Source organism: Aquarana catesbeiana, linkage group LG06 (genome assembly GCF_042186555.1).
Source record: "Aquarana catesbeiana isolate 2022-GZ linkage group LG06, ASM4218655v1, whole genome shotgun sequence".
In the NCBI taxonomy this organism is placed as follows: Eukaryota; Metazoa; Chordata; class Amphibia; order Anura; family Ranidae; genus Aquarana; species Aquarana catesbeiana.
This window is the reverse complement of record NC_133329.1, coordinates 382659081-382684648: the sequence shown is the minus strand read 5'-3', so window position 1 is coordinate 382684648 and position 25568 is coordinate 382659081. Positions and strand designations below refer to the sequence as shown.

The 25568-nt window shown below is 43.7% G+C and overlaps 1 protein-coding gene across 2 annotated transcripts in view; it reads right to left on the bottom strand.

Annotated features, from left to right (window-relative positions):
* Positions 1-25568, bottom strand: part of DARS1 (aspartyl-tRNA synthetase 1) — a 188816-nt gene that overhangs the window by 38859 nt on the left and 124389 nt on the right. For both annotated transcript variants that reach the window (XM_073634256.1, XM_073634257.1), the window contains one exon: positions 19872-19931. In XM_073634256.1, coding sequence (XP_073490357.1) covers positions 19872-19931 — 60 coding nt within the window. The remainder of the gene's footprint in view (positions 1-19871; positions 19932-25568) is intronic.

The window sequence follows — 25568 nt, the reverse complement described above, 5'->3', positions numbered from 1 at the left end:
AACATCAACGATGGGGGGGGGGGGGGGGGCTATTTCTCCCACCGGCCCCAATGATTAAACGCTATTCCCTCCACTGACACTAACAATGGGGCACTATTCCTCTCATTGACACCAGTAATAAGGCACTATTCCCCACAATGACACCAAAAATGGGGCCCTATTCCCACTACCGACACCAATGATGAGACACTATTCCTCCCACCAATACCAATAACAACGAGGTACCATTTTATATGGATTAGCTACTTGTGCATAATACCAGGAAGTGGAGGCTAGCCATTCCTTTTATTTACTAAGCTTGTAGGATTCCTTGGCTTTAACGGCCATCATATCTAGTAGGATCGTTATACCTAGGGGGACTAACGCTACCTGGTTTGATCTCTTTTCATGATTTTATTTAGTCATCTTCCTTACGATTTTGGGGTGCTTTTGTGGTGAGGTGTTTCTTTAACAGGACCATGTGTCATAACGGATGGAAGTTATACTGTTGGACTAAATATTTCTGTACATCTCTGCATATATTTCTGAACAACTTGCAGTTGCAGACTATCATTGATATGTAGCCATTATCCTGAAGCTACCACATATTACACTAAAAATGAGAAAATGCATCCTGAGGACGCTTTATGTTAAGCGAAACGTGTTGATCTGCTTGTCTTGGCTTACATCTTTAATGATATGTGTGCCCCTTCTGTGATTGGTGGTAGTTGATATGATGCGATTTTCATTATGGGTGTGGATTTTAATGCATTAATAAAATTGCATATCCTTTTTATATTTCATATATTTTTCTATTGTTTGAGATTATGGCACATACAAATCATCTTGTTCCACTGTTTAATTTGTAGAGCGAAAGGATGCCTTCATTAAATAATGAGGCACTATTCCTCCTCCTCCCAGTGACCACAGGCACAATGTCATTTTCTTGCTCCCATTAACAACCAAGCCTGAGGCATTATTTACTCCCGGTGACGCAGGACGTTTTCTACTCTCACTGGCCACAGCCATGCACCCCTAAAGTCTAAATGACAGAGAGCTGGCCCTTTATTTAGAAAGTCTGGTGACCCCTGCTCCAGAGGTTTCCAGAGAAGTGACTTCTGCATCTTAGATGAGTAACCACTGACACCAGTGATCTTTTTAGCTATCTATAAGTGGGGAATTTTTTCCAATCACCACAAATGTAAGGAGCATTCTTCCCTGTGACTTTCCAAGCAATGAGCTGCAGATATAGATTTGGTAGGAGTTCCCTGAACTGAAAAGTTATTTCAAGGGTTCTTCCAGTTTAAAGGAGATGAGAAAGGCTGCTCTAGACAAACAATGCAGCGGTTGGACATTAGGTGGCAGTAAAAATCTTAGTAACGCATGCAAGTCCATGGTGGCAAACCTAAAATCATGTTCAATTTGGCTTCATCTCTAGCTGAAGATTAAGACATCAAAACCAGATAACAGCAGAGAAAGTTTCCAACTTGCAAGACAGACGTGCAAAAAAAAAAAAAAAAAAAAACAGTTTCAACGTACGTCAGAAACGATCAAGTTCCCTATTTTGGAGGTTACTGGGCATCACACATATCAGACATTAGCTCAGTAATGCACATGATGTAACCTTGTGATAGTAAGATCAGAACAGATCTCTGTAAACAGAACAAACATAACAAAATAAATTAAAGCGGTAGTAAACTCCTGTAAGAAAAAAAGAAAAAAAAAAGGTTTCCACCTACAAAGTAATATAATGTACTAGTATGCTCCACATATTAGCACATTATTAAAGACTTCCCTTAAAACGAAGCCTCTGTCATTGCTGCAGAGACTTCCATCTTTACCCGGTCTTGCTTCCAGGTTTGGGGACTCCGGCTGTCTGATTGGCCAAGCCCTGATGACGTCACTCCCGCGCATGCGCGGGAGTCTCGGCCACAGCACACAGCTCTGAAGGAATGTTATGGGTATGCCGTTCCTTCAGAGCGCATGCGCCGGTGATGTCACCAGCTGCTGCTAGCTAGAATATCTCCTAATAGGTGTACCTCTAGGAGATTGTCATTTTACCTACAGGTTAGCTTTATGAAAAGCTAACCTGTAGTTTAAAATAATAATAATAAAAAAAACGTTTACTACCACCTTCCACTACCAAAAAACATGACTTTGGAGTCCATGGAGTTCAAATCTTCAAACGCTGGTGGTGCATATGCTGGGACCGGAAACTTGTTCAACTACAGGTTGTTTAAAGAGTGATTCCAGGTGAAAAGATTTGTAATATAACGCCATGTGCTCTTGTGATCCACCCATGAAGATAGCATAGAGAAGAGAATGACGCTTTAAATATGGAATTCTACAGGATTCTCTTCCACTTGCCCTTCATTACTACTAGAGAATAGTGTCATAAGAGCTTGCTCTCTTCCATAAAGTAGTAGGCCACATATAGCAGAGATTGGTCAGATGTACACGTGTGAGGCTGAGCCAACCTCCTATCAAAGTCTACTGGTGCAGTTTTTCTTCTAACAATGCTATTTTTTGCATGACTTGTCCTGTCCATTCATTTAATCCACTGAGAATGGCTTAGAATGTGGTACTGTCTGAAGGAGTCCATAGCCAATATGGGCATCGCTGAACAGCTAGCATGAGCTAAACAATGTTAGCCAATCCTAGAACAAGCGCTCATGCGCATTTATGTAAACTTGTACCTTTATAATGGCCAGCACAGTGGCTTGGTGGATAGCACTGCTGCTTTGGAGCACCGGTGTCCTTGGTTCGAATTCCTGGAGGACACTATCTGCATGGAGTTTGCAGGTTATCCCTGCACTTGCATGAGTTTCCTTGGGGTACTCTGGTTTCCTCCCAAACTCCAAAGACTTGCTGGTAAGATAATCGGCCCCTGCCTAAAATTGGCCCTAGTATGTATATGCTGAAACACGTATATGGGAGTTGTTTTACCTGCCAAAGGATTTGTATTTCTATCGATTCCTGATCTGCCACCTAGCACAGTCCTGACTGGCAGTGGAATGGACCTTAAAGAGTATGTTACCCCCAACATTTCATATTCCTGATGTGTGCCTACTGTACCATGTACTTGTGGGAGAAAGTCTCCTGTTCTCTTTGTATTGCCACCTTTGTGTATAATACCTGGTGTTCCTGCCAGTCCCTCTGCTTTCCTATTAAAAACTGACCACACTAAGCAGGAGACCGCAGCTGGTTAGTTCTCTAGTTATGCTGGGAACTTAGCCTGCTTTCCTCCAATGATCAGACTTGTCTGGACACTCCCCCTCGCACAGCCATTCACTGGGATGTTCAGTGTGCTGCTCCTTCTTCTCCCCCAGCTCTCTGTTCTCAGTTGCATAAGGAGTTTAAAGGATACGTGATCACTTATAAAACGGGGGAAAAAAAAGGTATTTATAATGGTTTATATATATATATATATATATATATATATATATATATATATATATATATATATATATTATCCACTTAACGACCGGCCACTGTATATATACGTCATATTTTTAAAGATGGATATCTCGGTAACGGCAGCAGCTGCTGCCACAACCGAGGTATCCATCTTTAGGGCCGGCGTTTCTGTACACGATAATGGTGGTCTCTGCGGCGGGTTCGCTGCGAGATCACCGTTATCGGCGGCGGGAGAGGTGCCACCCCCCCTCCCGCCGCTCTCCCGCGCCCTCCGCCGCTTACCGGAGCCGTCGGTAGCGGCGGAGGAGATCGGGACCTGTCACTGCTGAGGTATTGAGACGAGTGAGGCCAAGATGGCGCCCACCCGTCTCTATACCATAGGACGGCCGGGGCGACGTCATTACGTCGGCTCCGCCCACTTCTCTTAAAGGCACAATTTTTTTTGTGTCATTTTTTTTAAACGACTTTTTTTTTTTTTTTTTTTGCATTTTAGTCAAAATATGAGATCTGAGGACTTTTTGACCCCAGATCTCATATTTAAGAGGACCTGTCATGCTTTTTTCTATTACAAGGGATGTTTACATTCCTTGTAATAGGAATAAAAGTGATCCAATTTTTTTTTTTTTTAAACAGTGAAAAAATAAGTAAAATAAAACCCTGTCCCGACGAGCTCGCGCGCATAAGCGAACGCATATGAAAACGGTGGTCAAACCACACATGTGAGGTATCGCCGCGACCGGTAGAGCGAGAGCAATAATTCTAGCCCTAGACCTCCTCTGTAACGCAAAACATGCAACCTGTAGAATTTTTTAAACGTCGCCTATGGAGATTTTTATGGGTAAAAGTTTGATGCTATTCCACGAGCGGGCGCAAATTTGAAGCGTGACATGTTGGGTATCAATTTACTTGGCGTAACATTATCGTTCACAATATTAAAAAAAATTGGGCTAACTTTACTGTTGTCTTATTTTTTTATTCAAAAAAGTGAATTTTTCCAAAAAAAGTGCGCTTATAAGACCGCTGCGCAAATACGGTGCAAAAAAAAGTATTGCAATGACCGCCATTTTATTCTCTAGGGTGTTAGAAAAAAAAACATATATAATGTTTGGGGGTTCTAAGTAATTTTCTAGCAAAAAAAACTGTTTTAAACATGTAAACACCTAAAATCCAAAATGAGGCTGGTCTTTAAGTGGATATATATATCTATATGTCTATCTATCTATCTGTATCTCTCTCTCTGTATATATATATATATATATATATATATATATATATATATATATATATATATATATATAGCTATAGCTATACACAAATGTTTTGCTTTTCATTTCTATTTTAAACTGAATGGGTTGTTTTACAAGGTGAGAGTTTTCCATATACCGTATATACTCGAGTATAAGTCGAATTTTTTTTGTGCTGAAAGTGCCCCCCTCGACTTATACTCGAGCACTTTTCTGCAGGAAAAAATTTCATTTTCCGAACCGAATTTGGGGCCCTGTATCTCAGGGCCACTTGGTGCTAGGAACCCCAAATTTGGCGTGCAAACCCAGTGGAACTGGTACCACAATATATCCAAAGCTGGGGTTCCTAGCACTAAGTGGCCCTGAGATACGGGGCCCCAAATTCGGTTCAGAAAATGTCATTCTCTGCTATAAAAAAGTGCTTGACATTTTCTGAACTGATATTTGGGGCCCTGTATCTCGGGGCCACTTGGTGCTAGAAACCCCAGCTTTGGATATATTGTGGTACCAGTTCCACTGGGTTTGCACACCAAATTTGGGGTTCTTAGCATTAAGTGGCCCCAAGATACAGGCCCCAAATTTGGTCAACTGTGTCCATCTGCAGCAATGTCATTTTGGGACCCTTTGGGTTCAGAGACCCCAAATTTAGGCTGCAGCTAGGGGGCATCTAGGAACCCTTAACTACTGAGTTTGAAGTTCAGGGGACCTATGGCTGCAAATGGGCACAGTGGGGCTGCAAATGGGCATTGTTGACTCTCTTTTCCACTTACAGTAGCTGTGCATTTCTCACCCTCGTCTTATACTCGGGTCAATAAGTTTTTCCCATTTTTTTGTGGTAAATTAGGGCCTCGACTTATACTCAGAACGACTTATATTCGAGTATATACGGTACTTTAGTAATTCTCTGCTGCACTTTCAGGCCCCCTACCCACCCCTTGCCCTATGACTGGACAGTGAAAGGAGAAGCAGCACAGTGATGAGCTTATCCCCGTTTTCTCCCCCAAACAGCATGCTCCTTGTCACTACAAGATTGGATTGGCTTCTTGTGCTGCTTCTTCATCCTCCACTCCAGCTTTGCTTTACAGGGCCTGCAAATGGCTGGTACCAAATCAAAATTCAGGTACACTGCTGGCAATATAAAAGATTTGACATAGTGATGAAAACACAATCGTATTTATTTTTGTTTTATAACTGAGAATTCAGATACAGGTTAAATAATTAGATGTGTGCATACCTTCAACCATAGCCAGTTCTCTTTAACAAAACAGCAGTCTTTTACTTTTCTACTTATTTGAGTTATCCTGCTTGCCAACAAGCGGTCTACACTTCTGATAGTTTCTATGGCGGTGATGCTGTTTAAACTGACTGTGTGGCATCTCAGCTAAACATAAATCTCCAAAGCGGCTTCTATATTTACTTATCAACGACTTGCAGTCTTCCTACCACAGAGATTAGTATTTGTGATGTCAGCTTCACTTAAACTTTCAATTACACAAAGAGGAAAATGAAAGAAGCCAAAATTTGGCCGGTGTGGTTAACCAATCACATTCTGAATCAGTCTGCTCTCGTCATCCAACCAAAACCATAGGTAACCGTTAGTAAAAGCACAATGAGATGAATTAGGAATAGCTCAAAATGACAGTTAGCCAGTAGGCTAAAAAAAAAAAAAAAAAAGGGGCCTTGGTCTGCAAATACTGATATTTCAGTATTGTTTCGATGTCCACATACATCATCATTTCATACGTACCGCTCAGTGATTTTGGTGAGGGAATTGCTAAACAGGAGTTCAAAGTTTCATCATATGCCATGGCCAATGCAAAGGAGGTCTCCCTCTTCTCGCTGAAGTCTTCATTAAAGCAGAGCTTACTGAAAACGCTTCTGTTTGATTTTCCACTACCTACCCGCTCCACGCTTCAGCACTGCCCGCTGCAGGCTCCTCCATCGCTAGATGCCCAGGACAACTTCAACAGCATCAGTTACTTCATTACAACTGCATGACTAATTTGCTCCTCTAATAATTTTTACATTAAAGGATATATATTGGAACACTGCTTTAATAAAAACCCTGCTCTGTATTTATAATAGGTCGACAAGTGGACAAATTGTATGTGTGTAAAATATATAGATTTTTATACACATATACAGGGCTTTTTTTCTCCTTAGAGATTAGGTGCAGGTACTCCGCCCTTCTGAGTCACTCCTTGCCTCCGCCCCCTACCCACCCCTGAGCACCGTCCCTTGGTTCCACCCCCAACCCACCTCCCAGTATTATTTTGTGGAGCCAAGTAATTTGTATGGTATTTGTAAATAACAAGAAAAGCTTTAAAATAGATCCTCTGCAGCCAGCAACAATAGACCCCACCCCAGCAACAATAGATCCACAAGCAATAATAGATACCCCTAGCAACATTACCCACTCCAGCAACAATGGATCCCCCAGTGACACTAGACCCACCCCAGCGACACTAGGCCCTACCCCAGCCCCAGCAACAATAGACCCCATCCCAGAAACAATAAATCCCTCCAGCAACACTAGACCCACCCCTGCAACAACACACATTATACCCCCCCCCCCAAGCAACAATAGACCGCCTGTTGCAAAATAAGACCCCATGACAATAGATTCAGCTCAGCAACAATAGATTTCCCAGCAGCCAGCAACAACAGACCCTCCAGCAACAATAGACCCACCCCCCAACAATTGCTGCCTCCCCCCCAAGCAACAATAGATACCTGCCAGCATACCCCAGTACCCACTGTCATTACATACATGCTGTGTCCCCCCTACATGCCCACTGAAAAAAAGCCCTGAGTATATGACACATACACACACATTTTTAATAAATCATTTTTACTACAATTCTATCAGACAGTTACAGTATTAAACAGGAACACTGGCTTCTATAGGCTGCAGTGGCGCTTGAGAGCTGAAACCACTTTTTTTTTCTGAATGAAGCCTTCAGCTTACATGTTAATTACTATGTTAGAGATGAGAATGAACTGATCACATAATCTGGAACCACTCTATTTGGGTCCCAATAATTAGTGGGTTCAATGGTAGTGACAGCTGGGCTTGATAGCGCACAAAATATTGGTTGGCATCTTCCAAAGAGGTGATGGTTAATCACGGGGCATCCTACAGAATAAAATGTTTATATAATAATTGTGGGAGATAGATTATGCAATTTACTTTCCTTCAACCAAGACATGTCCGCTGACACCCACCGCTCCATAGAGGGCCTACACCTTCATTTGAATCTAGCTTTGTTTGATTATATTGATTGGACTTGATTAGGAAACCCACACATGTGTTTATATAAGACCTTATAGCTCACAGTGCACTGCAGTCAGAGCAAATGAGAATCATGAGGTTAAAGGAACTGCCTGAAGAGCTCAGAGACAGAATTGTGGCAAGGCACAGATCTGGCCAAGGTTACAAAAAAAATTCTGCTGCACTTAAGGTTCCTAAGAGCACAGTGGCCTCTATAATCCTTTAATTGATTATTTGTCTATTTGGTCATTTGGAATGACCAGAACCCTTCCTAGAGCTGGCCGTCTGGCCAAACTGAGCTATCGGGGGAGAAGATCCTCGGTGAGAGAGGTAAAGAAGAACCCAAAGATCACTGTGGCTGAGCTCCAGAGATGCTCCGGGAGATGGGAGAAAGTTGTAGAAAGTCAACCATCACTGCAGCCCTCCACCAGTCAGGGCTTTTTGGCAGAGTGGCCCGACGGAAGCCTCTCCTCAGTGCAAGACACATGAAAGCCCACATGGAATTTGCTAAAAAAACACCTGAAGGACTCCAAGATGGTGAGAAATAAGATTCTCTGGTCTGATGAGACCAAGATAGAACTTTTTGGCCTTAATTCTAAGCGGTATGTGTGGAGAAAACCAGGCACTGCTCATCACCTGTTCAATACAGTCCCAACAGTGAAGCATGGTGGTGGCAGCATCATGCTGTGGGGGTGTTTTTCAGCTGCAGGGACAGGACAACTGGTTGCAATCGAGGGAAAGATGAATGCGGCAAAGTACAGGGATATCCTGGACGAAAACCTTCTCCAGAGTGCTCAGGACCTCAGACTGGGCCGAAGGTTTACCTTCCAACAAGACAATGACCCTAAGCACACAGCTAAAATAATGAAGGAGTGGCTTCACAACAACTCCGTGACTGTTCTTGAATGGCCCAGCCAGAGCCCTGACTTAAACCCAATTGAGCATCTCTGGAGAGACCTAAAAATGGCTGTCCACCAACGTTTACCATCCAACCTGACAGAACTGGAGAGGATCTGCAAGGAGGAATGGCAGAGGATCCCCAAATCCAGGTGTGAAAAACTTGTTGCATCTTTCCCAAAAAGACTCATGGCTGTATTAGATCAAAAGGGGCTTCTACTAAATACTGAGCAAAGGGTCTGAATACTTAGGACCATGTGATATTTCAGTTTTTCTTTTTTAATAAATCTGCAAAAATGTCAACAATTCTGTGTTTTTCTGTCAATATGGGGTGCTGTGTGTACATTAATGAGGAAAAAAATGAACTTAAATGATTTTAGCAAATGGCTGCAATATAACAAAGAGTGAAAAAATTAAGGGGGTCTGAATACTTTCTGTCCCCACTGTATGTTCTTTTGTTAAAAAACATGAATTGTTATTATGGATAAAGCTCCGCTTTAGGCACTAGACAGTGCTTTCATCAATAGCAAAGCACACCAGATAGCTAAAAACTGATGCTGCTCTGGAAATGACACTTCAAGCATAAAGTGGTCCTTTGTATTAAGTTTTCATCTCCTACCTTACATCCTATATTCCCAATGTGAACAATATCCTGTGACCCTCTTACCTCCATCCTCTATTATACACAAATACTTTGTCGCTATTGTTTGACCTTTGGCTACAATAAGAGGAAAAAGCTGCTTTATCAACCAGCAGCACACAATTATTTGGGATCATTGAGAATCACTTATGGAGGAAATTACTGGAGAAGGAGCTTTCTAAACAGAGTGCAGAGCCAGTATATATGACCAGGCTATAAACACTCATGAGACCCGGAGAGAGAAGTGTACACACAAGCTTCCCTTCTGTGGAAAGTTTCAGCTACTTTAACAAGACTAAAGATTCTGTGAGCGTACCGCCGCCAGGGGCCCTACGGCAGATGTATGCACTGGAGCAGAACAATACTTCAAAGGAACTGGCGTTTGAGAAAAATATGAGTTTATTTTGTAGCACGTGCAAATAATAGCAAGTGTCTCCTTTTCCTGTTTACAAGGCAGCCCTGAATCACATTCTCACAGTGGTGGGATGAAAGGTAGGTTAGTCACAGCTGTGCCACTATTTGATGATTTAAAAATCAATGCAACAAGGGGCCTTGGAGGCGTTTGTGATCTTCTCTTGGCTGTAATACCTTCACTATTCTAAATAGGTTTACTTAGAGAGTGTTACTAAGCCCAGGACCCTGCATTCACTATACAGTGGAACCTTGGTTAACAAGTAACGCGGTTAACGAGCAACTTTTTTTTTGACTCGGTTTGCGAGTGTTGTCTTGCAAAACGAGCAGAATTCAAGCTAATGGGGTGTGCAGTACCGCATCTGGCCAGAGGTGCGGGGGCGCCGGTGACACTCGGAACAGTACGTAAATACTCGAAAATGCTCCCTTCCCGAGTCTTTCCGAGTTCAGCCGAGCTGTCCCGAGTATTTCCGAGGCTCTACGGCGCCCCCCCAACCCCTGGCCATATGCGGTATTGTATGCAATAGAAGGCAATGCGGAACAAATGATCTTCATTTCCATTGACTTCTATGGGGAAACTCGCTTTGATATGCGAGTGCTTTGGATTACATTCTCCTGGAATGGATTATGCTCGTAATCCAAGGTTCCACTGTATCTGTCTCCCACAGTACACAGAACATGCAATAGTTTTAGTAAATATAAACTGCTAAATACCTATTCTCATCAGCAATAAATAGCAGTCTTGTGACTTTCATCAGTGTCTGGTCAAAGCTTGTAGGAGGAGTGCTCATCCTCCTCTGATTGTCCTATGAGGCTGCATGACCCCTCACCCTGTCTGGACAGTGCTGATTGGCCCTGTGATGACCACATTGCACCCTCCCAAAAAAAAAAAAAACAAAAAAAAAACTCTCTAGCAATGCACACCAAAACGAGCATGTGCAGAGTGACTCCAAGGCTCTGTTCTATCAGAAAATGGTTTCGGGACAGTAAAAAAAAGGGGGAGGGTCAGAGAAGACAGGATCAAACAGCCTTTTTACACGATGCAAAGGGAGGATTAACCCCTTAGGTTCCACAGTGCGTATAACAAGCATGCTTTACTGCACAGGAGGAAACAGAAAATGGTGGCATACCATAGACTCAAATTCTTTAAAGTCATTTATTGGTCACCAAGCCACACATGAACACAAGGCAGGTTAAGCAGTGTTTCATGTCTGGCTTGATGACCAATAAATGACTTTCAAGAATTATAGCCTATGGTATGCCTCTGACCTGGAAATTTATAGATAGGGAACTCCTATCCTCATATTGATTAGAGGTTCCAAATTAATAATAACTACGGCAGTAGGGAACAGACACAAAAGATACACTCCGCATCTTTCCAAATAACTGTTCTGCTTTATTATGGCGTAAATTTAAGGTTTTTATACACATGATTACGTAGGTATGACATTAATATTACGATTGTACGTTTATGGTAACAAGGGGCGTAACATAGGCAGGCTAATTCTAATCAGGACTCGAAAGAATGCAAACATGTACTGAAAACATTATTAGTGCCGTGTGCACAGTGAGGGCAGTGTGCAATACATACAACATAGAATACAATTATATACAGAACTCACAAATTTCCTTTACACCATTTTCTGTTTCCTCCTAATGTATCCATGGTGGCGAGCCAAGGTGAGCAGCCACAGCTGTGAACCGTTTCACTAAATTGCCTGAGCGGTGTGCACCATGTGTCATGCTTTACTGCACATACAGACTGTTTTTACTGTTGTGGGTTTGGGAACCCTTTAAAGCTGAATTTTATTCTGCTTATTTTTATCTTCCCTGGTTAATTCCCCCCCCCCAATTAACGTACTACTGATAATTATTTAAAAAAAGTATTTAATTTTTATTATATACCTTATTTTAGACCCAGTGATGTCATCACTAGGTGTCACTGCTTTTCTATGCAATGCAGGCAGATTATAGCTGCTGGGAGGGGCCAGCAGAGTGCTTTACATAGCTTCCTGAAAACATCACAGCACCTTGCCTCAGTACTTCTTTAACCACTTCAGCTCCGGAAGGTTTTACCCACTTCCTGACCAGGCCATTTTTTTGCGATATGGCACTGCGTTGCTTTAACTGACAATTGCGCGGTCGTGAGATGCTGTACCCAAACAAAATTGACGTCCTTTTTTTTCGAACAAATAGAGCTTTCTTTTGGCTGTATTTGAACATCTCTGCGGTTTTTATTTTTTGCGCTATAAACAAAAAAAAGCACAACAATTTTGAAATAAAAAAAAAAAAAACACAATATTTTGTACTTTTTGCTTTTATAAATATCCCCAATTTATAAAAAAAAAAAAAAAAAAAGCAAATTTTTTCTCAGTTTAGGCCGATATATATTCTTCTACATATTTTTTTAAATAAAAATTGCAATAAGCGTTTATTGATTGGTTTGCACAAAAGTTATAGCGTCTACAAAATAGGGGATAGATTTATGGCATTTTTATTATTTTTTTTTTACTAGTAATGGCGGCAAGCTGCGATTTTTATCGGGACTGTGACATTATGGCGGACACATCAGACACTTTTGACACATTTTTGAAACCACTGACAATTATACAGCGATCAGTGCAATAAAAATGCACTGATTACTGTGTAAATGTCACTGGCAGGGAAGGGGTTAACACTAGGGGGTGATCAACTGTGTTCCCTGACTGTGTGTTCTAACTGTGGGGGGAGGGGACTGACTATAGGATATGACAGATTGTGGTTCCTAGCTATTACGAACTCACGATCTGCATCTCCTCTCCTCACAGAACCCCTAGGGATTTGTGTGTTTACACACATACACACACACACACGTTCCTGTTCTGCCTCTCGTGCCCGCGATCGCACGTGACCGCTGGCCACAAGCATCGGCACTTCCGCCTGCTATCCCACTTAAAGGAGCCGACGTACAGCTACGATGGTTCGCAGGATCGTGTGGACCTGACCTGCAGCAGCTGGTCAGCAAGTGGTTAAAAAGCAGCAACAAGTGCATCAAGCCAACGCGTTTCGGGGGAATAGACTCTCCCTTCTTCAGGCCTGTTGTGTACTATTTAATGGGAAGAATTCCCATGAATGGTTATGTTGGATCAAGTTTTTAGAAGCCAGCTTTAGTGCCTATACAACTGTAGCCGGTATCCTGCCATCCTGGTTTCTGAAACCTTGATCCAACATAACCATTCATGGGAATTCTTCCCAATAAATAGTACACAACAGCCCTGAGGAAGAGGGAGTCATTTCCCCCAAAACGCATCGTCTTGATGTATGTATTGCTACTTTTTAATAAATACCTATGAACCATACCTTAGAAGTTGCATTTCTCTGGACACTAGGCGTGCCTTTCCTTTTATCCAAGTCTACATGCTGAAATGACCGTAAGGTCACACAGAAAAGGCAGCAGCCCAAATCCCCAAGAGGGCCCATCGCCACCATCCATCACTGGGCACAATTCATCCCTGGGCACTATCCATCGGAAGGCATGCCTTCCTTTTTGACCACACGAATATCCATCCAGGACAAGTGAACAAACCAGTCAGTCGAGCGTGGTCTCCAACACAAGCTAGATATTGTCTGTCTAAAGGACCCCTCCATGAAAGCTAATGATCCTCATCTTGACAGCAGCCCCCCTCAGCTCCTCCTATTGCCCCAGCCTCCAAAAATACCTGGCATTTCCAGGTATAGTGGAGCACGTAACTTCCTTCAATGGGTCAGTGCTTGGGTCTAACACTTAGTCACTAGGCCCGAGCACTCCCACATTAAAGGGGCGAAGGACGTCACCACTTCACTCACCAGCTGCCACTGGGGTTTCTGGTGCCAGCTTTGATGGGGAGAGCAGGAAAGGTGAATATCAGTGCATTGGGTGGGGGAACGAGTGCCCTTTCCATAGACATGACCACTTTGACCAGACTATGCAAGGTGACAGTGCCTCTTTAAAGTTACCTGGTCATGAAAAAAGCAAGGTGGCTGCCACTGCTGGCCTCCTTTTAAGAGGACTAGTTGCCTGGCTATTATACCGACACTTGGGCTTCACTGACCTGTAAAAAAAAATCATGCAGATCAGAAACCCTTTTCTGCATTTTTGGCTCAGACAAATGAATGAAGGATTGAGGCCAAAGGGTTGAAAAGGACAGCCAGGCAACTAGCAGTTTTAGAAAGAGACAGCAAAAGATATTTATACAGTAATAACTTTAAATTCCTTAACCTCTTGCTGACCTGCTCAAGGTAGATGTGCTGTGAGCGGGCGGCACAACCAGGCACCATGACAGAACCGCATGCTGCGGTGTTTACCTGGTTCGGCGTCCGTCTCCTGCTGACCCGTGCTGTTATTGGACACAGCACCAGTTTGTCAGCATGGTGCAGCCAATGATTATGGCTGTACACCTGCTGATTGGCTGTGGGCAATCACAGCACAGAGTTCTGTGCTGGCAAACACACAAAACTCTCTTCACGGTTTCTTCTCCCTGAAATCCACTCCGATTTCAGGGAGGAAATGCAGACAGATCTGTTAGCAAAAGCCGCACACATTTAACCTCTTGATGTTAACCCCTTCCCAGCCAGTGTCATTAGTACAGCATTATCACTGATCACTGTATTAATGTCACTAGCGACTTTAGCGTTAGTTAGCACTAGATTGCCCATCACACTATAGGTCGCTGATCACCACCATTACTAATATAGTGTCTGTACAGATCAGTATCTGGATAACAATCAGAACTATACTAGTGTCCCCAAAAATGCAGTTTGGTTTTTACCAAAGACGTGTAGTAGAATACATTTTGGCCTATATTTATGAAGAAATTAGATCTTATTGGATATGTTTTAGAACAAAGTAGGACATTTTTTTCTGAACGTTCTCAATTTTTTCATTTATATAATCAAAAAAGATTGAAAACCAAGTGGTGATTAAATAACCACCATAAGAAAGCTTTATTTGAGTGAAGAAAATGATATAAATTTCATTTGGGTACAGTGATGCATGATTGCATAATTGTCAGTTAAAATAGCACAGTGGCAAATAGAAAAAAATGCCCTGATCATGAAGGGGGTAAAACTTTCTGGAGGTCAAGTGGTTTATATTTATAAAAGTGAAGCATGTCATGTAATTTATGATAAAAAAAAAAAAAAAGAGCATAAAATCTGTGTCTGCCACGAGGTCAGTGCTGGTTACTGAACTAATTTGAACCCTGTGTGTGTTCTCTGTGGGTCATTCTTCTTTTTAAATCATATGAAGGATACATTGGATTGTGATGGGGAGATTGCACAATAGCTGTCTGGGAGGTGGCATGACTTGGACATTTGACTGAGGGATAGACGCTGGCCATGTCTGACCACAGGCTAATCTGTTTATCTCGGGCCAGCAGCTGTTCAGCCTCCTATCTCTTCCTGTCACCGCTGGTACTGCAGATGGCATTCTCTATCGTGACCACGTATCAAAATATCCATTAGCTGCGGGCGTACTCCGAGCGTTATCACAAAGAGGCAGCACTGACCAACGCTTCCTAGGTAGTGCCATCAGCAGCGATCATGGGAAAATGTAATCAGCACTGCGACTATTAAGGGGTACATAAAATTGAAAGGTACACTCCAGGCAGGATTGAAAAATTAACCCTTCAAGCGCATTTCCAATTTTGCAGCCCAACTGGAACACCACCTACTTTGTTACATGTGCCCATTCACATGGTATAGTTTTAAAAACATATACCATAGTTATCGGTGTATAACACACACTTTTTCCCCTTTAAAATAGGGGGGAAATCACGTGTGCGTGTTATACACCGATATAGGCTGCCACCGAGGGGAAAGAGGGGACGAGGGCTGCCAAAATAGAGCTGGATCTCCTGTATACTCGGCTCGCAGTCACGCTCAGTCCTGCCCCCTGGCATTGACCTCCTGGCATTGGACCGGCGTTATGTCCATCATAGGATCCAGGCCAAGTGGCGGGACTGGGCATGACACAGCGCTCGTCCCCCTCATCCCCCTCGGTGGCAGCCTATATTTCTGCAAGGCTGCAGATGGACACTGAGCAATGCTGCGGATGGGCACAGATCAGGCTGCGGATGGGCACAGATCAGGCTGCGGATGGGCACAGATCAGGCTGCGGATGGGCACAGATCAGGCTGCATTGATGCTCACTGACCGTTATTTTGCTTCAAAGTGGTTCAATTATTTTTAAAAAGTTTTTTTTCCTGAAACTTCTCTCTTAAATTGGGGTGCGTGTTATACGCCGGTGCATGTTATATGGCGATAAATACGGTATTTAAAAATTGCGTACCTTTTTATTTGAAGAAACTTACTGTAATGTTAAGGAGGGGGCTGGGGAGTTATGTTTACTACTGAGGGATGAACCGATATGTTGGATAAAAATAAGGTTACCTGCGTGTCGCTGACAGGGAAAAAAAAAAAAAGGTGCCAATATTGGCACGCTGTGTTCCTCTGACTTCAGTGCAAAAATGCATCAAATAGGTAAAAGTATTGTAAGCACTTAGAGAGAGCAAACAGCCTATGTGGACAATTCCACCTGAAAAAGTGGGAGCAAAGGGAAGGTTTTCGTGGCCTCAGCACACACATAGGACGCAAGGTCACAAATGGCACTGGCAACACGCTGATCCTCCACCTTTAGAGTGCTGTGCACTGCATCAGTTTTAATTTAGGAGTATTAGCAGTGGACAGTCGTGAAACCTCAGGAAACCATAGGGATTTAGGTGGTTCAGTGTCAGACAGTTTTTGTGGCTGGTGGCTCAGAATCAACTCTATAGAAAGTACAGGCCGGCAACTTGACAGCTTCTCCATAGAAAATATTTGGGCATTACAGCAATAATATCATCCAAAGGCCGAAACGCGTCAGAATTTTAGGATGATGTTGCTGTAATGCTCAAATAAATAGTTTCTATGGAGAAGCTGTCGAGTTGCCGGCCTGTACTGTCTATGGATCTTTTGTGAGCTTAATTAGCCAGAGCACCGACTACTCTACACACCAACTATACTATATAGCGGTAGAGTTTGGGTGAGTTTCTCTCTCAGAATCCACTCTGGCCGCAGAAAAATCTGATCTGCAGGGAGCACATGGAAGTGCACTTATATTTTCTGTAAACAGTCACAAAACAACTTGATAATTTGGGTTATAAATTCCTGCATGACCATGATAAAACCTGAGCCAAGAGGGCAAAGAATCCAGTTCACCCAACGGAGCCAAAGAGAACTCCACTGAAGAAAGACTTTAATCACAGGGCAGCGTGATTTCAGGCTACAGACTGTTACAGACAGGCTTCAGGCCACTATGAGGGGACACACTGCAAGCAGTCACTGACCTACTGGTGTGGAGAGCATGCTTGGGACTGCCACCCACTGCCTAGAATCAGACATATTGTAACTGCAGTGTGCTAAATAAATTGCAGGCCCAGCGTGCTCAGGTTATGTGGACAGCTGGTAGCAGGTGAAGCTCCAGGACCTGAGGGTTGGGTGGCTGAAGGATCAACACTTGATATTCTGTGTGGCTCTGTGCAGTAGGAGGAGAAGCAGCAGGGGAGATGCTTCCCTCAATGCTGTATGGCAGGAAAGAACACAAAGAGCACATATGACACTCCACCCAGCGGAAGGACAGTAGCACTCTATCCCACGCAGGGCCAGGACAAGGGATGGGCAGCAGGGGCGGCTGCCCTGGGCATAATTGTTTTACTGTAGGGATGGGGACACCTTTCTTCTGTTACAAGGCTGACAGCAGTAGTGATTTTGACAAGCAAGAGACTTTTGGGCGTAGGATCCCCTAAGCTTGCACATCATGAATGGGGGAGGGAGGGCACAGTTTGTCATCTTTGCCCTGGGCACTGATCCCACAGCTATAACCCCCTTCCATGCCAAAGCTGACAGGAAACAAAATTAAAACTCGAGGAAACTCTGGGTGTCTAATCATTGTAAGCATAGTTACTCCCAACACTCTAACTGCTATTTTGTCTGCTTGGACTGTTAAACTAAGTTGAAAAATAGACTTACTGGCTGGATCACCAGGTGAAAATAAAGGGAAACATTTAAAAAAGAAAACAAATGCAGCTACTACATCCAAAAATTGGTGAGCTGCAATTTAATACATTTTTGTTTTTAACACCGCTTTACACCTTCCTGTGTCCCTCAAAGGATGAAAATGAAACATACACTATATTATCAAAAGTATTGGGACGCCTGGCATTTTATATATATATATATATATATATATATATATATATATATATATACACACACACACACACACACACACACACACACACACACACACACACAAACTTTAATGGCGTCTCAGTCCGTAGGGTTCACTAATGAGTTGGCCCACCCTTTGCAGCTATGTGTCTATGGGAATGTTTGACCATTCTTCCAGAAGGGCATTTGTGAGGTCAGGCACTGATGTTGGACGAGAAGGCCTGGCTCGTCCAGAAGAGTTGAAGCTGTTATAGCTGCAAAGAGTGGGCCAACTCAATATTGAACCCTACGGACTAAGATCGGGATGCCATTAAAAGTTCATGTGTGTGTAAAGGCAGGTGTCCCAATACTTTTGGTAATATAGGTGTATTTACAGAATAGGGTTAAGCTTTTATTCATTCTGTAAATACCAATTTTTCTTAAATCTTAAAAGTCTCCCCTTCCAACTTTCAACCATTTTTGTGGAATCAGACAGCATGGCTGCACCAAACAGCCACAAAATATGGTCACCTTTTTTTCTGAGCAACCCCTTAATTCAGAAGAAACTAGTGACATCACCACGTAATATGGGACGTTGTATATCAGTGATGTAACTTGGTATTTGAATACTGGGAAGATGAAGCCTTGCTCAGTCTCAAATAAAACTACTATACAGATCACAACCAGGACTCTTCGGATGCTATAAGAACATGACCTAGACAAAGGGTTTAACTTCAGCAATAGCAGAACCGTGCTATTGCCACAGGGGGGTCCTGAAGCAAAAGAGGCCCAAAACAGTCTGGTAACACAGTGATTTATGAGGTTGCAACGGTGTATGACAAATACATTTAGATAAAGTATAGTTTGTGAACCCCAATATCATTTCTATGAAAGCAATCAATATTTTGTATCTATAGAGCGGTGGTCTCCAAACTGCAGCACCAGGGGCCAGATGAGGCCCTTTGCTTGCTTTTATCTGGCCTTAGGGAACTTTTACATCCACTGACACCAGCAATGGGGTAGAATCCCCCCCCACCCCACCTCCACTGACACCAATGAACTAATGCAGGGTCACAATTTCTCCCAATGACACCAGTGGTGGGACACAATTTCTCCCAATGACACCAGTGGTGGGACACAATTTCTCCCAATGACACCAGTGGTGGGACACAATTTCTCCCAATGACACCAGTGGTGGGACACAATTTCTCCCAATGACACCAGTGGTGGGACACAATTTCTCCCAATGACACCAGTGGTGGGACACAATTTCTCCCAATGACACCAGTGGTGGGACACAATTTCTCCCAATGACACCAGTGGTGGGACACAATTTCTCCCAATGACACTAATGAAGGAGCACAATTTTTCCCAACAAGACCAATGAAGGGGCACAATTTCTCCTAATGACACCAACGATGGGGCAATGTTTTGCCCCACTGACATCAAGATCTTTTCTCCTCCCAATGGCCACAGTCCGGCCCTCCTGAATTCTAAAGGACACAAACCTGCCCCTTTGTTTAGAAAGTTTGGAGACCCTCCGTTCTAGAGGAAGTGCTATTAAGATAAAAATGAGGGTGGCCTGTGGGGGAGGAGTGAGGAAACTTACTGACATTGCTATGGTGCCCCAAAGAGAAGGACTTTTCAGAGAGCTGCTAATGAACATGACAGGGACTCTTTAGAAAACGATTCTGTTGTCGAATTTGTCAGCACCTGTTCTAAATTCTTGTTTGTCAGACAAGCACAATAAATTAAAAAAAAAAAAAAAAACGGTTTGGTTTTGCGTGAGCTGGAACCGAATCCTTACCCTTAAATCAATGACTCTATTGTCCAGCCGGGTATCCTGGTTTACAGTAGCTCTTCCTTCCTAAAGTAGAAAAAAAAAAACAACAAAGAAAACATACACAAAAACATCAAGCAGAGAAACATAATACAGCGGAGAGTGTAGAGTCAATATTCTCAGCGAAGAGTTGCACCATCCTGCTGAGCAACTTACAAAACAAGCCAGAACCCATATGGAGGACTTATTAAATGGAGTTTAAAAATAGCATTCCCCAATGGAAGGTCCTAATGCAAGAATAAAATACTACAAATCATGTACTAAACTTGCTGAAAAAGTTCTAAACCCTGAATACAAATATGATCCTCATGTATAAAATGTGTCTGAAGGGAAAAGTCTGCATTACTTAAAGCAATCCATTTCCAAATGTCATTTTTTCCCAGGAAGATCAAAACGTAAAAAGAAGAATTGGATTGGCATGAGTAACACAATAAGCATATACTATTAACGCCCAACTCCAGCCCAAAGTCTATTCTAAGAAGTTGTGGAAAACATGAGGGAAGGGTTAGAACCTCTGTCAGGTTTTTATTTGTTATTTTTTTTTTGCTCAGATATATAGGGAAAAGGGTAATGCACAAAAAAAAGTAATACTCTTTATAGCGGTAGTAAACCGTTGAAAAAAAAAAAAAAAAACCCTGCAAGAGAATGGCATAATGTGCTAGTATGCATCACAGCACAAAGTGGGCTTTACTACGGCTTTAAAAGAGATGCATGTTTTTTTCAAGAATCATACCTACCTAGGTGGATGCAGCATCACTCTGATGCTGCATCTGTCCCCCGACGCTTCTAACACTAGAAACTGAGCGATCAAACGCCGTCAATAGCTCAGTTCTCTCAGCTCCCTGAGCAGAAGGCTGGTGACTGTCCGTCACCGCTGTCTGCTCTGCCCCCATCCCCCACACCCCGAGCTCATTGGAGCGCTGGGCTTTGGAAGGGAAGGGAGCAGCCAGCTTAGACTCTCATCGGTTCGCTGAGAGGCTGAGCCGGGTACCATTTCAAGACATGTGGGCGGATCCTGACTCCAGTGTCGCAATCTTGCCTGGACTGGCTCTGTGATATCAGCCCGCTGTCTGCTGAAAATAGGTCACAGGAGTGCAGAATGAACTGCACTCCTGTAATACACAGGAGCAGTACAGACAAACAAAGTTAGGCTATACTTCTCCTTTAATGAACATTACCCATAAACCGTAACTCTCTTTTGCTGTAAAAAAAAAAAAAAACAAAACATTCCTTTCTGGGTGATCAATGTACATTGCAGGGATTTTAACAAACTTTATTGCAGAGTCCTACCTTTTGTTATTCTGAACAAATAATTGTTCGTTTGTCTGTGTTCATGTTCAGAGTGAATCTGTATGGAAGTGATTTTATAATTATCAATCAGCTCCTGCACCTGCAGGGCTCCAGGGAGAAGTGGCAGTGTCTGCATCCCTTTAGACAAGAATTCATATTAGGAGTATCTCACCAAAAATGACATTTTTGTTGCAGAGAATGCCCAATATCTGACTTGTATCTATCTTAGTGCGGACTTCTATGAAAATCAGAGAGCCAAGCAGACAATTACATATCTGGGGGCATTCTGTACACCATCTGTATGCAATGCATTTTGAGGGTTTTACAGGGTTCTATATCAGGGCATAAAAATGCAGGTCTGGTAGAAGATCCTGACTGTCATCTCCTGAGCAAAATGATTTAAAGAAAACCTGAAATCTGCTTCGGTTGTTGTTTTACCTCCTGTTTCAGGGACACGTTTCCTCATTGACGGTCCTATTGCCACAGGTATAAAACTGAAAGGAAGTCTCCCCAATAGGGATAGCAGCAACAGTGCCCCAAAAGAGGTTATAATCTTTCATAACTCAAGCTCATAAAAACAAAAAATCTAAAAGGGTGATGATCCCATCTGTTCTGGCCACTGGCATAGCATTGTCATTGGCAGGTATACTTTACACAGACCTAGAAGAAATCTGAGAAACTTCAGGTATACAGTGCTTTGCAAAAGTATCCACCCCACCCTTGTTCTTTTCCTGTTTTGTTGCATCACTACCTGGAATTAAAACAGATTTTTGGGGCCTTTGAACCATTTAATGTGTACAACATGCCTAAACCTTTGAAGGTGCAACATTTCTTTTTACTGGGACACAAACAATAATGAAGACACAAGAAAGGAAAAAAAAAAAGGAATCTTGAGTTTGCATAAGTATCCCCCCCCCCCCCCCAAAAAAAAAAGCGAATAATGTACTTTGTAGAAATACCATTTGCTACAATTACAGCTGAGAGTTTCATACCTCTATTAGCTTAGCAAATATAACGACTGGGAGTTTGCCCATTCTTCAAGGCAAAACCACTCCAGCACCTTCAAGTTAGATGGGTTGCCTTGGTGTCTAGGATTCTTCACGTCATGCCACAAATTCTCAATTAGATTGAGGTCTGGGTTTTGACTAGGCCACCCCCTAACATTTACCTTTATACCACTTAAGTATAGCTTTAGCAGTAAGTTTAGGGTCAGTGTCCTGCTGGAAGGTGAACCTCCCATCCCGGTCTTAAATCTCTGAAATGTTTTTTTTTTCAAGATTTGCCCTTTATTTAGTACCATCCATCTTCTCTTCTATCCTGACCAGTTTTCCAGTCGTGCCGATGAAAAGTCCCCATATCATGATGCTGCCACCACCATGCTTCACTGTGGTGCTCTCAGGGTGATAGGAAGTGTTGGGTTTGCTCCACACATAGCATTTCCCATGATGGTCAGAAAGTTCAATCTTAGTCTCATCTGACCAGAGAGAACCTTCTTCCATTTTTTGGGGGGAGTCTGCCACATGTTTGGCGAATGCCAAATGGGTATTCTTTTTTTTTTTTCTTTAAGCAATAGCTGTTTTCTAGCCACTCTTCCACAAAGCCCCGCTCTGTGAAATGTACGGTAAGCCAGGTCATAGACGGTGCGAATTTCATCCTGCAACGGAATGCAGGAAAGACATTTGCACGGTTCCAGCAACAACACAGTATTGACAGGGGAATCCCTCCTACCGAGCAATTGTCTTCTTCCAGCAGGGGGGAGGGGGTGGAGCCAGAAGGAGCCGTCCCCTCCGGGAGAAGACTGATTATCGCTAGCGGCTATAGCAGCTGCCTGCAATAATCGCAAGCGACTCCAGCAGGCTGGTACCCAAGTTGCCCAATCAACTTGGCACATTCCGGGGGCGTGGCCTAGCGCGGCATGTGAACAGACCTGTTCACCGGAGCTCCCGCTGTTGATCCTCCTAACGATCCTTTCCTCGCTGTTCCCGGCGCCTAAAAACCGCATCATTCGGTAGCTACAGCATCCCTGACACCCCAGGACATAGATACAGCTGCAGTGTGGGGGTATGATGACCCGTGGAAACCGCGGAGAAGCCGCGGCCTCGGCCGCTCAGGACATCCAAGATGGCGCCTGGACATCCCAGCCGCAGAGAACGCCACGAGGCCAGGACAAGAAAGCAGACCAAGGGGGTAAGTCACAGAAACCCCCTAAGGCCAAAGACCAGCCCAGGGACATGCTATACTACACACAGAAACTGGCAGGCTCTGCAGACTCCACACAGACTAGCACACAGACCCCAGCAGTGTCAGTGGAGCAGACAAGCAGGGAGGACACAGAAAGGCCAGAAGACACAAACATTATGGACTCTGTTCCGGATCCTATGCCAGGCCTGTTTGATTTACAAGTGGAAGACAGTCCCCAACCTACACTCAGTGAAATCCTGCATGCAGTCCACAGATGCACTGCCTCAGTGGACGACCTTAAGGAAAAATTTGGGGGACTGAAGGAGACCGTCTCTCTCCTCCGCCAGGACATTCAAAAAATTAGGGAGAGAACCACAGCAGTGGAGGGGAGAGTAAGTGACATGGAAGATCAGATGCCTCATTTAACCAGAGATGTGCGGGGGGCTGCACAACATGCACACCAGGCCTTTGAAAAGACTGACGACATCGAGAACCGCCTGAGACGCAATAACGTTCGCATAGTGGGGCTCCCGGAGAAGGTGGAGGGCAGGGACCCCACAGTGTTCATTGAAGAGTGGCTGCAGGAAATATTCGGTAAAGAGGCCTTCTCTCCCCTATATGCGGTGGAACGGGCACATCGAGTGCCGCCACGACCTCTACCTCCTGGAAATCCCCCTAGAGCGATGCTGGCCAGGCTCCTCAATTATCGTGACCGTGAAGTAGTGCTACGACTAGCCAGAGAAAAAGGGGCCGTGCAGTTCAACGGAACCAGAATCTCCTTTTACCCCGACTTCTCAGCCGAAGTGCAACGCAGGAGATGTAAATTTGCGGATGTCAAGAAACGGCTGCAACGCCTACAGCTCAAATATGCAATGTTGTTCCCTGCCAAGTTGCGAATTACAGCTGGGGATCAAAACCACTTTTTTGAAAACGCACAAGATGCTGCTGAATGGCTGGACCGAAACGAGCAAGACCTGCGTCGACGCAGACGCGACAATGAAGATGGATGACTTTATTTGGTCAGTTCGTCTCAGAGATAAAGGGCGCCCACACTACACAGTCACTGTTACTCCTTACACAGAGGACTTTTTTTCCTTTTTTCACTTAGCACCAGCGAGGAAATTTCAATGTTATGAGCTCACTGCAAGTGCCGAATAACCACTTGGGTGGCTGGCGGATATACTCCGCAACTGAACTTTACGTGTTGCCACTGTTGTTATGGCCTGAGATGTTGTGCCCTGTTGGCACGGTTGGGGCCTATCGAGCCTCGCACAATCTGCTACCCCTCCGCGTGGCACAACCAGCGGGGAGTATCTCACAAGTCCTTTTTCTTTTTCTTTTTTACTGGACCCACCACCTGGTTCACCTTACTTTCCAATTGAATATACAGCTTCTCTGTACCATTTTGTTGCATCTCCAATATCTAAACTGCATCACCAGCGAACCCTGTGCTCTAGATGGCCGGCTGGTCAATTTAGTTTATGCAAGCACTGCTGACTGGCGATTCCCGGAACTGCTGCAGGACAATATGAGACCTCACCACACAGATGAGAACTGGACTGAACTTCTGCAATGTCTGATACACCCATAGTGACCTGGAATGTTCGGGGAGTAAACGATCCATTGAAAAGGTCCATGATTTCAGCCGGACTGCGGAAATTCCATCCGGCTGTGATTGGCCTGCAGGAAACCCACCTGCGGGATGATACAGTTGGTTTCTTGCAATATGCATGGGTCGGCAAGGCCTATCACTCCACTTACTCCGCTTTTTCGCGGGGAGCAAGTGTACTGATACACAAAGCCCTAGTATACCAGGAGCTAGACTCCTTAGTAGATATATCTGGTAGATTTGTATTCTTGCACTGTAAATTGTATACGATTACCTTGATACTAGCTTTTGTATATGTGCCCCCTCCATTCTCCAGAGAGGTATTGCAATTGTTAATTTCTTATTTAGCTAATAAACCGGATATTCCGGTATTAATAATGGGTGACTTCAATTGTTACCTAGACCCTAAACTGGACAGGCATCCACCTGTACAGCCTCCGGGGGGTGGACGGGGCACCGCTCTCAGTCGCTTACTTGCAGAAGTAGGATGGATAGATATATGGCGCAATCGTAACCCCGAATGCAAACAATTTTCCTGTTTTTCCAAGACACACGGGTCACTGTCACGTATTGACTTATGTATA